This window comes from Equus asinus, chromosome 30, assembly GCF_041296235.1.
Source record: "Equus asinus isolate D_3611 breed Donkey chromosome 30, EquAss-T2T_v2, whole genome shotgun sequence".
Classification (NCBI taxonomy): domain Eukaryota; kingdom Metazoa; phylum Chordata; class Mammalia; order Perissodactyla; family Equidae; genus Equus; species Equus asinus.
Window position 1 is genome coordinate 13,487,740 of NC_091819.1, and position 15,910 is coordinate 13,503,649.

Sequence of the window (15,910 nt, forward strand, 5' to 3'; positions counted from 1 at the left end):
GGGACGCTGCCTCAGTGTGGTTTGATGAGCAGTGCCGTGTCCGCGCCCAGGATTCGAACCAACGAAACACTGGGCCACCTGCAGCGGAGCACACGAACTCAACCACTCGGCCACGGGGCCAGCCGCCTGTTTAGTGTGATTTTAAAAATAGATATTCCATAGTTAAAGTTCTGGTCATTCATTGTTACGATTGCACAACTGTGTAGGTTCTAAATGTGTGCAGCCTTGTTAGGTAGTCACACAGAAAACATGTCTGAAAGACTAAATTCATATAGGGCAGAAAAAAATTATTGAAGATTTGCAAGTATGTTTATTAGAAATTATGTATTAAAGAATGCATTTATATTCAGTCAGCTGCAAATCTGAACCCGGGTAAGCCTTTATGTATGGGGCATGGATAGGCTCCCATGACTTTTCATTTAGACCGGAACCTTTAAAAAAATCCAGTCCTCAAAGAAGGGTTTCCAAGCCTCACATTTTCTGCGTTTGATCCTGTCCAGGTGTTGGAGGACATATGTTTGACCAGGTCACGCCCTTCTCTTAGTGTGCCTGTGGAGACTCTCAGTTGAAGTACCAAAAAACCAATAGATTCAGTGCATATAGTTAATAATATAGCTGAATAACTGATTAGTAACTGGGAGGAATAATAATCCAAAAATCTGATTTTTGTTCACTCTTCCTACCTAGATAATGACAGTAGCACTTTTTTGTGGAGAAAAGTGAAAGATCCAACCTTTTTTTTTTTTTTTAAAGTTGTTAATTTTTTTTACAATTTGGAGGGCTTTCCTAAATTGTTCTTTGGGGAAATATAGAACTCTAGTCTGCAGGCTCTTTTTAAGTACCTTATAGTCCCGGTCTTGTAAATATAAGATATCTTGGGAATAATATTCTGCATTTCTAGATGATATATATCAATAGAATGTTATATTTAACATAAAGATAGGTAGCTATGATTAATATTTTTTTGGGTACATTCATTTGTATTCTGTTTGCTTAATTGCTGCTAAGTTTACTTTATGTTTGTGTTCTTACTTAACAGAATCAAAGAATCTTCAGGATGGCAGCAAGTGTTTACCAGCCCGTATTTGGATTGGACTATTGAACGAGTAGCTTTAAATGCAAAAGTGGTCGGAGGTCCACATGGAGATAAAGACAAGATGGTTGCTGTTGCCTCAGAGAGTAGCATCATCTTATGGAGTGTTCAAGATGGGGGAAGTGGAAGTGAAATTGGTAGGAACAATTTTGTATATGCTGCATTTTGCTGGTATATCTATTATTCTGAAGTTGAAGTTTAACAGGGATTGCTCATAAATGTCAAAACTAACCTGGGCTGTTAGGTTAGCAGGAGCTGCCACATCTTCTTCCCAGGGTCTGGTGATAATAGGACCCCTCAGTGGGAGAGGAATGATTGGGTAAAGAGGGAACAATCAGTGTTTCAGGAGAGAGGGAAGAGTGTCCACCAGCTTCTCCAGCCGAAACCTGGCTGCTCCATGAGAATGTTGCTTTTCCTGAAACACATTCAGTGCTGGCTGCTTTCTCTCCATCCCTCTCATGACTCTGCGCCTAAAGATGGGGTAAATAACTTGCTCATTCCTCCTCATTGCTGCTTGTTGACCAGAAATTCTCAACTTTTTGGTCTCAGAACCCCTTTATACCCTTAAAACGGCATTCACAACTGTTAAGAGATTTTGTCTGTGTAGGTTATATCTACTGGTATTTACCATAATAGGAATTAAAACTGAAGTGTTTATAAACATTTATTAGTTAATCTAAAAATAGCAATAAGAAACCCATTGCATGGTAACATGAATAGCATTTTTAGTGAAAAATAACTCTATTTTCCAAAAATTATTGTGAGATCCTTCACTAAGTACAGTCATGCATCACAGGGATATGTTCTGAGAGATGCCTTGTTAGGCAGTTTTGTTGTGTGAACATCTTAGAGTGTAATTACACAAACCTAGATGGTGTAGCTTACTACACACCTAGGCTCTTATGGGATCACCGTTGTATATACTGTCCGTCATTAACTGAAACATTGTTAGGTGGCGCTTGACTGTATAAGAAAAATATATTAAAAATAAATTTATTTTAGAATAAAATATTTTAAACCATTTTAGGTCAAAATTTTAGAATTTGAAAGGTTTTCAGAATATTTTTAAAACTAACATTGCAAAGCACAGAAAAGGGTACTTATTTCTTCTTGTGTTTCTTTGTAGGTGCAAGGAAAATGTAGATTTCAAAATAATAACTTACTGGACAATAATGAAGTTAGAGATTATATGACAGATATAATTGAAGATAGCTAGTAAGGAACATAGTGGAGGTATTTTAGAACGAACTAAGTCAACCTTGGCAGACTTACCCTAAACCTTCCACTGTAGACAATGCTAGAAAACATAAGACTACATAACGTAGATTCCATTAGTTGTCATAATGATGACCCCATCACATGCTGTGTAGGCTCTGGAAAACTCTTCTGTATGCTCTAACATAATGAGAGTAAAAAAGGTAAATAATGCTTTAATATTACCATGAAAATGGTCTTGACCTCTCAGACTTCTGAAAAGGGTCTCAGACGCCCATGAGAATTCCCAGACCATGCTTTGAGAATCATTTTTCTAGACCATTTTCCTTCCCTTCTCTCCCAACCTCTGCCCCCCTCCCCTGCACCCCCCCAGCCGCCCCATTTTGAATCTCATACCCTCTGGATTTGTACTTGATGTAGTCTTCAGCTGCCCTCTGGGTCACTATCTTTCATTCCTGTGAAGTGACTAGCTCTAGTTCCCCAACTCAACAATTTTTTATCTCCACTGGGGTCTTCACTTCTCATTTCCCTTTCATCAGGCTTGGATTCTCTCATTACAAGTACTCTAGCATAGAGCCTCGGTGCTCTTGCAGCTCTCCCTTTGCCTTACTCACTTGGAGAAACCTCAGTCCTGGCCAGATCCACCTTCTCACCTGGATAGCTAAATAAGGCCAGGAAACACACACACAGAACAATACTGTCTCAGTTCATGATCTGCTCTCAGTGTGCCTTTAAAAGCTACCCAGAAACCCTATTACACATCTTTGTCAGTTCTGTCACTCTCCTAAATGACTGTCTCATAACGTTTTTTCTTCCTTGAACCTCCAATACCATCTTATTCTCATTGAGAAAACAGAAAATCGGAAGAGACTTTTCCTTAGTTTCTGCCATCATATCTGCCGGTCTGTGTGTATCTGTGCTCATATACTCTATTGTCCCTTTTGTTACTGTGTTTAAACTGTCTCTGCTCTTATCTAAGGCCCACTCTTTATATCCAGTTGTGTACTAGATCTTACTTCCTTTCACCTACGCAAGACATCACTCCAGCCGTTGTTCCCTCTCTCCTACATCATAAAAACTGCCCACTCTGTTGGATTGTTTCCATCAGCATACGACCATGCTGTAATTCTGCCTTAAGAGAACCAACAAAAACTATCCTACATTCTCTTCCAGTTTTTCCTCCGTTTTTCTGTTCCTCTTAAAGCAAGAGAGAATAGTTACCTGATCTTGTTTCTATGTTGTCCTGTTCTGTTCTCTCTGGAAGTTGCTCTAATCATGCTTTGTCCCCCAATGACTCCATAAGACTGCTGCTGTTAATGTTATTCATGGTGTGTACTCTGCTAAGTCCTATGATCAGTGCATAGCCTTCATCTAAGTAGAAGTCTTCTGTGGCCATGTTTTCTTTTTTTTTTTTTAAAGATTTTATTTTTTCCTTTTTCTCCCCAAAGCCCCCCCGGTACATAGTTGTGTATTCTTCGTTGTGGGTTCTTCTAGTTGTGGCATGTGGGACGCTGCCTCAGTGTGGTCTGATGAGCAGTGCCATGTCCGCGCCCAGGATTCGAACTAACGAAACACTGGGCCGCCTGCAGCGGAGCGCGCGAACTTAACCACTCGGCCACGGGGCCAGCCCCATGTGGCCATGTTTTCTTAAGGTGAATACTGAAGTGTGAAATTTCTAGGTCATCTCATGTTTTTATTTTGGGTCGTATTTTCCTGCTTCACAGGTCTAGAAAGTTCTGATTACATATATGCTGAACATGTGCATGATACATTATGTAGACGGTGTGGATTATATTGTCTTCCTTTAGAAGATAGGAGTTCTGTTCTGGCAGGCAATTAAGTTACTGGGGATTCTTCTTGATCCTGCTCGGCTTGTTTTTATGCTTTGTTAAGGATAGATAGCCTCCTTCAGTTTGCTTTTTATTTTAGGGCTTGGCTCCTACTCAAGGGTGTGGCCCTTATTCCTAAAGCGGTGCCTTTGAGGAGATAACTGGATGCCTGTGGTGCTCAGCAAGGGCTCTCCACTCTTACTGAGCCAGAACTACTGCACCTGCCTGCATGTGCCCTCTGGTGTCTCCCCTCAGCTCACTTCTCTGCAGCCCCTCTCTCTTATTCCTTGGGGATTCTCTCCCTGTCCAGCTACAGTCTCACTTCAGCCAAGGCGTAGGGACCACCCCCGTGCACCTTTGTGCTGTCCCCACCCCACCCTGGTGCACGCAGCTGCCTGCTTTCTTAGAACGTGCCCACAAATTTCAGCCACCTCAGCAGTTCTGGACTTAGAGCTCAGCCTCTGCAGCTCGGGGAGGAGGCTTGAGTTTCAGCACCCTGTGGTCTGGCCAGGAGAGTTCCCCTAACGCAGAACTTCAGGGTGGACGTGGGGTATATCTGCTGGATTTCCCGTCTTTCAAGTCTTCTGCTGCCTGTTGTCTAGGGCCTAAAAACAGTTGCCTCCTGTATTTTGGCCAGTTTTATATTGTTTTACAGCGAGGAATAATCTGATGCCATTAATTCCATCATGACTGGCAGTGGAAGTCCTCCCTGACAACTTTAGAAAAAAATTTTTAATGTTAAAATTTTGCAATTATAATATTCTAATAATACAGAGAAGGAATCAGTTGTGATTTCTTTTTTCTTTTTTCCTAATTGCTACTTGTAACATACAACTAAGTGAAGGAGATTTTATGCCTTGCTTTGTTTTCAAAAGCTAATGTGGTTGGGCGCTATGTTAGGAGATAGTACATGGTAATTTGTTCGCGCCCTGTCAAAGAAATCATTTGTTGTTACAAATGTTCTTCACAACTTGACAGCACCATCCAAAGAAAATTGTTAGGTCTGGTATATCCATGATAGAGCTCTCCCAAAGGCTGGCCGCCCTTCATCATAACTTATGTAAGACAGTGCTCCTGGGTTGCTGCTATAAGCAATGTTTTGCCGAGAGGGTCCCTTAAGACAGCAACTTGTCATTACTTATACTCTTGTCTTCCCTGTGCATAGTGGTCAGGGTTGTTGAGCCTGAGCAGGAGTGACACTTTAAATTTCTTAAGATCGTTCGGAATGTCTTCCTTGATTTCCCAGAACCTCATCCTTCTCTGGAGTAATCGATGTTAGTTGATTTTCTCGTTTTTATTTCTACCTTTCACATAGCCCATAGTACTGAAAGAGTTAGCTTCTCATGTTCTGAAAAATGTTTGGCAGCAAAATTAAAGTACTATTACATAAAAATTTCTAAAATTATGTGTGAAATGATGGCTTTCTGCTTTGAAATGGCAAATTTATTTCTCAACCAATTCTGGTCAGAGAGCTTAGCTTTTATATGTAATGTGTTTTATTTTGGTCTGGTCATTTTGGTTGATAAGATTGGCTGAAATGGTGCATTCATGTGTATAAATAAGTGTTAATACGTACAAATTAAAATGTATATATGGAAGACATTCCTAGCAATACTTACCAGGTCTGGAACAAAAGTTCAGTGTATATCATTTTTCTTCCTGCTAGATACCTGGCTTTTTCAAGCTTGGTTAAGAATTTTCAAGGTGTTATTTATTGCCACTGGTCTTGTCTGTATGTAGTAGAGTTCTGAACATAAAGAGAAATACCCTGCACTAGTGTAAGATTCAAAAGAAATCAATTATCTTTTCTGGCTTCTGCTTTTAATATGTGCTGGAATTGCATTTAATTGGTTTGTTTCTTCCCATGAGTTCTTGAAGCTCTTATGCATCTTTGTTTTTCTCAGCTGGATGCTGAGAAAATTGTTTATGTTGTCACATAAAAAGTACTTTTTTAAAAAATAAAAAAACTGTTGCTTAAACAGCTAAAGATCCACATAACATAATATAGTAGAGGTGAGCCTTTTTCCCCAACATTGTTAGGTAAAAAGATATTTCTCATAAGGTGCTTTTTCAAATATTTAAGATAATATTATGTAAGTGTCAGAATTGGATTATAGCATTTTTAAGGTGAAAGTGAGCATTAGACATTTGGCTTGGACCCTGTTTTTTGGATGAGGTAAGTAAGAACCAGAAAGGGGCCAGAGAAAAGTGCTCCCAGGGCCAGGATTCCAGCTCATATTCTCTTGACTGTTGCAACAGTGGGCACTCTGCTCAAGAGGGCCCGCTCTGTAGGGCCATAGCTGCCACACCACGATGAGCCTAGAGTTCTCTGCTTTCTACCGTCTTGGCTCTTCTACTATTAATGCAGGGTATTTGCTCCTTACAGCCTCCCTTGCCTACATCCCTCTGCCCTTTTCTCAGTTTCCCTGGGCTTGCTGATTTCCCCAGATTTGGTGAACTCTTACTCACCTTTAAAAAAATCCAAGTCAGCGCCCAGCTCCGTGGCTGAGTGGATAAGTTCACGCGCTCCGCTGTGGCGGCCCAGGGTTAGGATCCTGGGTGCGGACATGGCACCGCTCATCAGGCCACGTTGAAGCGGCATCCCACATGCCACAACGAGAAGGACCTGCAACTAAGATATGTAACTATGTACAGGGGGGGTTTGGGGAGATCAAGCAGAAAAAAAAAACATTGGCAACAGTTGTTAGCCCAGGTGCCAATCTTTAAAAAACAGAAAATCCAAGTCAGATGACTGCTTTCCTAAGAAATATTCTCAGATTCCTTTTTGTAGCTAACCCCCTTTTCCCTCCTTTGGATATTACTGCACCCTGTGTATCCTTCCGTTACTGTTGCATTGTATTGGTTGTTTGCATTTCTTTCTCTTCTAAATCGTAAGTTCCTAGTAATATCCTGTCTTCCCATGTTTTTGAATCCAACTGCCTACTGTAGTGCCTTTTGAATGAATTAAATTGAGATCCACAATGCTAGGAAATGCGGGGTTTTAAAATAAGTTCTGAGTAAAGGCGTGAATGTTTATTTGGGGTATAGTATGACTTCTTACTGCTTTTTTTTCCTTCTTTTTTGCCTGTGTCCATATTTTTAGACACATTCTGGATAGTTGAGGTTACCAAGTCAGTCTTCAGATCAGTGATTCCCAAATGTCCAGTCCATGAGCAAACTGTAGCTAAACCTCCTGTAGATTTTGTAAAAATGCAGTGGGTTTTCCGATTTATCAGGTCTGGCATGAATCCCAGGATCCTTTTTACTTTATTCTGTTCACTGTCAATACTCAGTTATTTTGGTGACCAGCTAGGTGTGCGAACACAGCTCAGATAACGGGGTCCTATCAGTGTGGGGCTGCCTGGGGCACACTTATCTGCGCTAGGAGTTGCGTAAGCTGCCTAAGAGCTGATGAGTTTATTTCTGGTCCCGAAAGTGTCAGCATGTAATTTGTAGACATGAGAATAGGTTTAAATTAGTCACCTGTAAGATGTTTTTAATCTGGGTTTTGATTAATTCTAAAGATGGTGACTGACTAACCTCTTTATTTTTTATTACCATTTAAGGAGTGTTCAGCCTTGGCGTTCCAGTCGATGCTCTCTTCTTTATTGGTAACCAGTTGGTGGCCACGAGTCATACAGGGAAAGTGGGGGTGTGGAATGCTGTCACTCAGCACTGGCAGGTTAGTTTTAACTAAAGCTCGTTACAGAAATAACAGTACTTCTGAAACTCATGCTGTTGATGCATCTGCTTTATTCTCAGGGAATTCATATTTTTCCTATTTTGGGTATACAGAATATTGAATGTATTTAGTGGTAGATTTGCTTCTAGATACGGATTTGACTGTTTTCAAGAATTTTAAGTTACTTTGCAAAATGAGTGGGTTTTTAAACTGTGATTTGACTTTCCTTCATTTCCTTGAAATGTTTTAAATTCTGTGCATTGGAATAGTGGTCCAGGCAAACTTCAGTTCCTGAATGGAAGCATAGATCTGTGCGAAAACACAAAGCCTGTTCAGAGAAGATAGCAAGCTCAATGATCTCGAGTACTTGAGAAGAATGAGAAGGAGATAAGACTAAAAAAAGGCTAATACCTGATTCTGAAGGAGTGAGGAAGAGTTACAATACTTTATGCAGAGAGTGACACCATCAGATCCATGTTTTGGAAAGATAACAGTAGTAGCTCGTATGAAAGGTAGGCTGAGATCGTGGGTAATCCTGCAGAAGACACAGAGAGATTCAACTAGGGACAGGGGTGGAAGAGATGACCAAGATGAGACTGTTTGAAGAATGTTTCATAAGCTTTCCTAAAAAACAAGATTGGCATCTGATTAGGTGTGGAAATTAAGGAAGGAAAGAGAGAGATATATATTTCTAGTTTTGGATTTCTAGTTTTAACAATAGAGTGGCTAGTAATATTTTGAGTTGATAAGGAACGTAGGAAGAGAAGCAGATATGCTGGTGGATAGTATAATGAAAAATTAGATTGATAAATATGTTTATTTTGAGATTCCTATGGGCATCCAAGTACAGGTTATAGTTGGGAGTATCCTTTTGGAATTTAGGAAAGAAAGGGCTAGAAAAAACTATTTGGAAACCACACTTCTGTGATAATTGAAAAATAAGAATTGATGAGCATTTTCATTGAGAGAGTCTATACAGAGAAAGAAAAGCCAAAATTAAAACCCTGGGAAACATTAGCATCTAAGGGGACAAGATAGGAATCCAAGAGCCATGGGGACACGTATTACGTGATTGAGAGTGACATTGGTTTGGGCAGTAGGATGTCATCTGCAAATGTAAGTTAATTAGGTTTTGGCTGGGGGGCTAGGGGAAGCCAGATTGCAGGAACTGCAGCATGAAAGATCAAAGATTAGAGACAGCAAACTCAGAATTATCTTGCGAGACGTTTGTTTATGAAGGAAAACAGAGAAACAAAGTGATAGTTGAAGGAGCAAGGCTAGATTGAAGAAAAGATGTTCAGTGCTTTATTTTTTATCTAGGATGGGAGAAGCTTGAGCCTGCTTGTAGTCAGAGAGGGGACTTGCCAGAGAAGGCATATGGAGATTGAAAGAATGGAGATGATTTTTAGTCCCACAGAACTAAGGAGTGTATGGATCTAGAACACAGCTGGAGGGGGTCACCCAACAGAGTAGAGACACTTCTTTCTCTGTGACAGAAGACTCAGGAGCACTGAAGAATATCAATTCACTGGAAGAGAAAGACATTGGAAGTTTGTATCGGGGATTGCAGAGATTATAAATCATACATTTGTAGTAGACCTGACAGTTAAGTGAGTTTCTCCATTAGTGCTCAGTACTGGAAATAGGAGCAAAAGAAAAGCAAACGCTATTGGCTTGATTGGGGATTGGAGAGGTAATAAAATGGATGTGACCCACCAAGGGGTGGGACAATGTAAAGATGGCAAAGTGGTTGAAATTGTGAGGTCACGAAGTGAACAAGTGCCAGGTAGACAGAGAAGAATGCAGGGATGTCAAAGAACTAGAGGGAATTTAAACCACACTGATGACTTATAAAGAATGAGCATTGTAGGAAAGAAAAAAAAATTTAAGATTTAGGAGTTGGAGCAGTTCTGAGTGGTGTAACCATTTAAATCATGTGTTGAACTGACTTAAAGGTGAGAGTAATTGAAATGGGTCAGAGAACTGTAAGGGTCATCAGTATGGACATTTAGGCGCCAGAATAGTAGTAAAGAATGGGATAAAAGTAAACTGATCCGGGTGCCCACATCCTCGGCAATGGTGATGAGTTGATCTGGCAGTTATAGTCTGGGCAGATGGTAATTCAATGTCATGACTGAGCTGAGCTTGGGGGGGACCACTCTTGAGATCTTACAGCCCTGAGATACTGGGGAGATGGTGAGAGAATAAATGACTTCCAATGAAAGGGATTACAATCGGGGAAAATTAGATTTCATTTTAGATGAAGACAGAAGTCGTGTTTGCGGGAAAAAATGTTAGCTGGAGCTTCCATATAGGCACAGCACAAGGCATTATAATAGTTGTCACCATTAAAATGTTGGGCCAGGGAATGTGGGAAAAGACTGATCTAGGTGGATCTAAAGTTTAGGTAGAGGGAAGTTGATGAGAGGGGTTCTTCAGCTGGTGATATTTCTGTAGAGAGGAATGTGAATTGTAATGATTTATGGAAGGTCTGTTCTTAGGGTTGGGTTACTTGGCTAATTATGTCAAGGCTGAGCTTTTAGTGGCTGAGGGAAGCTATGCTATCTGTGCCATCCAGCTGCTAAGGTGAATTTGGATTCTTAAAGGAACATGCTTTATTACCTTGTTTGTTTTTTTACTAACATTTTCAAAACTATGTATAAAAGTTTTCATATCTTCGAGATCCTCAAAACTGTACTAGTGTGCTCAAAGTGGATATTCTTTATTCTTAAGCTTTTAGTCCCATATAAAACCTGATGCTTCTTGTTTGGTAGCTGCATGAATTGAAAACTGTATCTGACAAAGTAGGTTGTTACTACGTTTCAGGAAGACCTCGGGAAAGTTGAGCGTTCAGCGTTCATGCGGCAACTTATCAAGCAGCTAGATGAGTGTCTTTGTTGTGCAGCGCAGAGGAGTCTGTAATGAAATCTCAGTGTCTGATCTGTAAATCTCAGCAGACAGTGTGACCCGAGGCTGACTCCTCCCACTGCTGGGATGCTGCTGCTAGAGTGGGTTCTTCTGTGGCCTTCAGCAGCAGTTCTGCCCCTGAATAACGCTGAAAGTACACAGGACCACCGTTGTCGTTCTTTGTGTGTGTAATGGAGATTGATTTGAAGTATTTGAGGCAGATGCACGAGAGAGTGTATGCGTTTAAGCCTAAAAGCTGTTGTGAAATTTCGTCGGTGTATCACTTGTTAGGACAGCTTCAATAAAATGTTCGTGAAGATTTTATGAAAGCATTGGATCTGATTTGAGTAAGAAAATAAATACATTTTCAAAGAAATGTTTCAATTTTCTCTCTTTTTTGTTTAACCCTCTCCCCCGCAAAATTACATAAGATTAACAGTAAGGAATTAATTAGTGTCATCAGAAGTTAGCTTAGGTTGAGTTACATGGCAGCATAGCAGCTTCAGGCATTATTTCCCAAGTTGTTTGAATTTAAATTGACTTCTGTTGGAAACACAGATTATACATGTTTCATTCCTAAATCAAAATAGAAAGACAGTTTTGGAAGTTAGTCCTGGGAAATGAGGGAAAGTCATGAAATGCAAACCATGGGAATATTTGTCCCCCCAAACTGAAATTAATGGAACAATTAGAAAGCTACGATAGAATAAATTTCTAAAGTTATTAAAGTGATAAAAGAAGGAATAGACTGTAATAAAAGAATAGGACCAGTCTGCAAAGAAGGAAAATGAAATACTAGAAATTAAAAGATCATCGAAAGTTAAAAACAAAGCAAAACTCTTACTTAATGGGTTAAATAGAAGCACTACTGAAAAATCCATGAATTGACAGACACATCTGAGAAAATCAGTCACAATGAAGCAGAGAGAGTGGGATCGAAAATATGAAAAAGAAAAAGTTTTATTTCGTAAAGGAACAGAACGTACTCCATTGTGTTTTAGAAGATAATTGGTAACAATTTTGAAGAACTGAAGAAAGATAGGAATCTGTTGATTAAAGAAATACAGCAGGTATCGACAAGTTAAATAAAATCAAATTCATACTTACATATATTTTGGTGTAATAAAAGATAAAAATATCAAAAGTGTCCACAGAGTAACAACAGGTGAACTGTAATTAGACTTAAAGCAGACTCCTCGTCACCACCAGTAGAAGCCAGAAGACAAATAGGATGTTCACAGATTGCCTGGGAGGATAACTTTCAACCTAGGACTTCACACCCAGCAAAACTACCATTCAGACATGAATGAGAAAGATGTTTGCAGATAATACCTAGAGAACTGTCACTTAGAATCCTCAGTGAGAGGACTATGAAGGAAAGGCCCTCTGATAAGAAGGTTGTTTATACTTTGAAGGGGAAGGAGTGGAATGCAGTAAGCATTATTTGCAAAGACACTGGTAGGTATGTTGGTAAATCTAAACAGTGATTAAAGTAATGGATGAGGGTTAAAACATACTGTTAAAAAAAAAGAAGATTATCCAGTTAGAGATGGTGGTTAAAAGAGTCTAACGGTGGGGCCGGCCCCATGGCCTAGAGGTTAAGTTTGTGCGCTCTGCTTTGGTGGCCCAGGGTTTCACGAGTTCGGATCCTGGGCACAGACATGGCACAGCTCATCAAGCCATGACACAACCAGAAGGACCTACAACTAGAATATACAACTGTGTACTGGGGGGCTTTGAGAAGAAGAAGAAGAAGAAAAAGAAAAAGATTGGCAACAGTTGTTAGCTCAGGTGCCAATCCTTAAAAAAACAAATCAGAAAGAAAAGAGTCTGGGGGCCTTGTATTGCATGAGAAGATAGACTGCTTATTTTTAAATTGTAAATTATTAAATTTTACTTGGAGAAATTAATGAAAATCACTGTATGCTGCTTCAGGAGAGAAAATCCCCTTCCATCTTAGATTTGTGACCACTACGATCGAACTGTATATACCAAGGAGTGCGGTTTCTCAGGTTCCTGACGGGAAGGTGCTAGGGTAAAGAAGAGGAAGCCCCAAGATGGCTGACCCCTCGTTACTAGGAGAGAAGACCTCAGCAGTGCTAACTCCTCTGCAACCATACTTATCCTCTCCTTTTTCTTTTCTCCTTGTATGGAAGGGTGGGCGTGAATAGGACAGCAGGACTTGTTCAAGGGTTGCAGAAAAAGAGGTAGAAAGCCTCTACTCCTAGAGCACGTCCTCCCGGAGAACAAATGGTAAAAACGTTTATCTTAGATGTGCCTGGGGAAGCTCCAGGCTGCTCCACTCTTCCCTTGAAAAATGGGCCCGAGGGAGCAGCATCTCATGGCTCTATCTGCCCCCATCCTCCTATCGTGAAGATTCTGGGGTAGGAGAGGAAGCTGTTTCCGAAGTGCTGGCGCTAAAAGAAATGACATTGGTGTGAGAAGATTGGTCAGCGGGATGTGAAGCAGCCTTCCCTGCCTTCTCCAGGCATCTTTACTCCTGTCGCTGAAAAGTTCTCAGTGTTGACCTGCTACAAAGCTTGTTGACTCTGATAAAACAGAAGCCTGACCTGGGCTTAGGGGGTGGTAAGGGCGTGGTAATTGAGACTGCAGACATATTTCTAGCGTAACCCACACCGTGCATGACAGCAGGGCATACACACAGAAATTAGGGTCATGTACATGGATGGCTTATAGGAAACATTGTTTCCAAGCTTTAGCTCCTTTTTAAATTTGTTTTTTTAGTTAGAATGGACCTGGGTTCTGTGCTCTTAGACTTGCCATTCTGTCAGACTTGCCCCTTCCCTTTCCTCTACCTGAGTCATAGGTGACTGAGTTTTCGAGCCTCGCCTGCTGTCTGAACTTTTCCTTGATCGTTGCCCTTCTCCCTGTGCACTGGGGTTGAGATGAGCATCCTTCCTCTCTCCTCTGTGGTTGTGTTGCACACCCTATTTTAGTGCATGTTTTGCTGTATTTGTCTTTATGTTTCTTCCTTGCCCACAAGTTGACAAGCTCCTACAGAGCAAAAATGACACCTCACATGCCTTGTCCAGTCCAGTACCTGCTCTCGGATAATATCTGGTACCTGGAAAGTATTTCATTTAAATGTCATCTGTGAAGTCTCACAGGTTTCTCTGGCCTGGCCACCCACAGGGAAGATTCATTTGGATCTTGTTGCTACTACTCTAACACTTTTTATTTGTTTTTCATTTTGTTTTGTAGTAGAAATCATGCCCTTTGCTTTTCTTTCAGCACAAATACAGGAGTTAATTTCTAACTAGATTGATTTGCTTGGAAGACAGATTTTTTATTTTAGTACTTGAAAAAAGAAAAGCATATTCTCGAGAACTTGTCTGTCTTGTCATTTCCTAGGAGACAGGTAAAGTCTTCAGTGAGGAGAGTGAAGATTGAGAATACCACCTTTTCAAAGAAATGATGATAAGTTATCAAAGGAGCAAGTCAGATCTGGAAATGAGTTGATTTGTTTTCTAGTTTCTGTTCTGCCCCTTACTTACTCTGTGACCTTGAGCAGGTCGTTTAATCTCTTAGATGAGAGAGGGAAGGACGAAAGGGAGCTAGTCGGACTTGGCCTTCTAGTCCTAATGTGTGCTGTGATCTCAGAATCATGTACTGACAAAGGAGATAAGCCATCTAAATTCTGAAAGGAAAGTGCTGCTGTTGGAAATAGGAATTTTTAAAAAGCTTTAAAAGGACCTATGTTGGTGGCTCTTCGGACTTCCCTGTCTGTGGGGGTGGGGTGTGTTTGGGGAGGGTGTGTGTACAGAAAGTCTTTTCTAAGCCCTACTAAATTGCATATTAGTGTCCTTTTTATTAAAGTGATCAAAGTTTTGAGGCAATTGAGCAGAAAATATAAATTGTAATATCTAACCTCTAATACTGATCTCACTACATCAGGTTCAAGATGTTGTTCCTATAACTAGTTACGACACTGCTGGGTCCTTCCTTCTGCTGGGATGTAACAATGGATCGATATATTACATTGGTAAGTGTACAGGCACTTAACATGGTCTGTGGAATATGGTTTGAAAAATGAGAACAAGAAAACATTAGCTTTTTAAGTTTTATGTAGATCTGTTTGTTTTAATGTTTATTTATAAATTTTTATTTTTTAGATATGCAGAAGTTCCCTTTGCGAATGAAGGATAATGATCTTCTTGTAACTGAACTTTACCACGATCCTTCAAATGATGCTATTACTGCTCTGAGTGTTTACCTCACACCCAAAACAAGTTAGTACACAGCAAAATCATGACAAAGCCTGGGAGTGTTTTTGAGAATGTGTGTGTCTCTTCTTTGGTTTATTAGGCTAAAACGAATCAGCTCCTTTCTTTTTGAGAACTGCAGTGCCAAGGGTTTCATCTCTGTTAATCTAAAGTTTATATTTGGTTTTATATTGAAGTCAAACATGACCAGTAAACACAGAATATGAGATGGGAAATTAGAGCTTTCCTCTTCTGAATTGTATTTGTTAAGCCATATCATTACAATATTAACTGAGATTATAAAAAAAATTAGCCACACGTTTACCTTCCTATTATAGTAGCTGATTTCCTTTTGAAATTAGAACCTTTTCTGTTTTTAACAAAAAAAAGCCTCTTAGATTATTAATCTCTTTAGGAAAGTGAGCTTATTTCTGTGGGAAATTTTAAATTTGTTAAAAAGTATATTTTATTTGGAAGTTTAATGTCTGTAACTTTGCCTTTTCAAAGGCCGTTGCAATGAAACTAACAAACTAGTTCTGTAAATTATTAAGAATTTTTATATTCTAGAGTGAAAGATAAACATGAATGGGAAATTTAAAATTTTTATTTGTAATTAAAGGAATTCTAGGAAATATTAACATGCATCCAGTAATATTAATAGGTTTGAATGTGTTACTTATATAAAATCATCATTTTGTTGAATTCATTGAAAGAAATAATTATCTTCGGTATGAGAGAAATAAATGTTCTAGTGTACACAGATGATTTTGACCGAAATTTTAGTAGGATTTTAACTATATTGCATGAGCACAGGGGTCAGCAAACTATGCTCTTTTTGTTAGTCGTTTTACCTGTTATTTTTTGGCTGCTTTTGTGCAGCAATGACAGAGTTAAGTGGTTGTGACAGAGAGTATGGCGTGCAAAGTTTAAAATGTCTGCTCTCTAGCCTTTTACAGAAGGT

The 15,910-nt window shown here is 39.7% G+C and overlaps 1 protein-coding gene across 5 annotated transcripts in view; it reads left to right on the forward strand.

Moving 5' to 3' along the window:
• KCTD3 (potassium channel tetramerization domain containing 3) overlaps positions 1-15,910 on the forward strand; it is a 49,416-nt gene that overhangs the window by 17,517 nt on the left and 15,989 nt on the right. For all 5 annotated transcript variants that reach the window (XM_044762769.2, XM_044762768.2, XM_070501448.1 and 2 more), the window contains 4 exons: positions 1,040-1,230; positions 7,704-7,819; positions 14,642-14,729; positions 14,860-14,976. In XM_044762769.2, the coding sequence (XP_044618704.2) occupies positions 1,040-1,230; positions 7,704-7,819; positions 14,642-14,729; positions 14,860-14,976 (512 nt within the window). The remainder of the gene's footprint in view (positions 1-1,039; positions 1,231-7,703; positions 7,820-14,641; positions 14,730-14,859; positions 14,977-15,910) is intronic.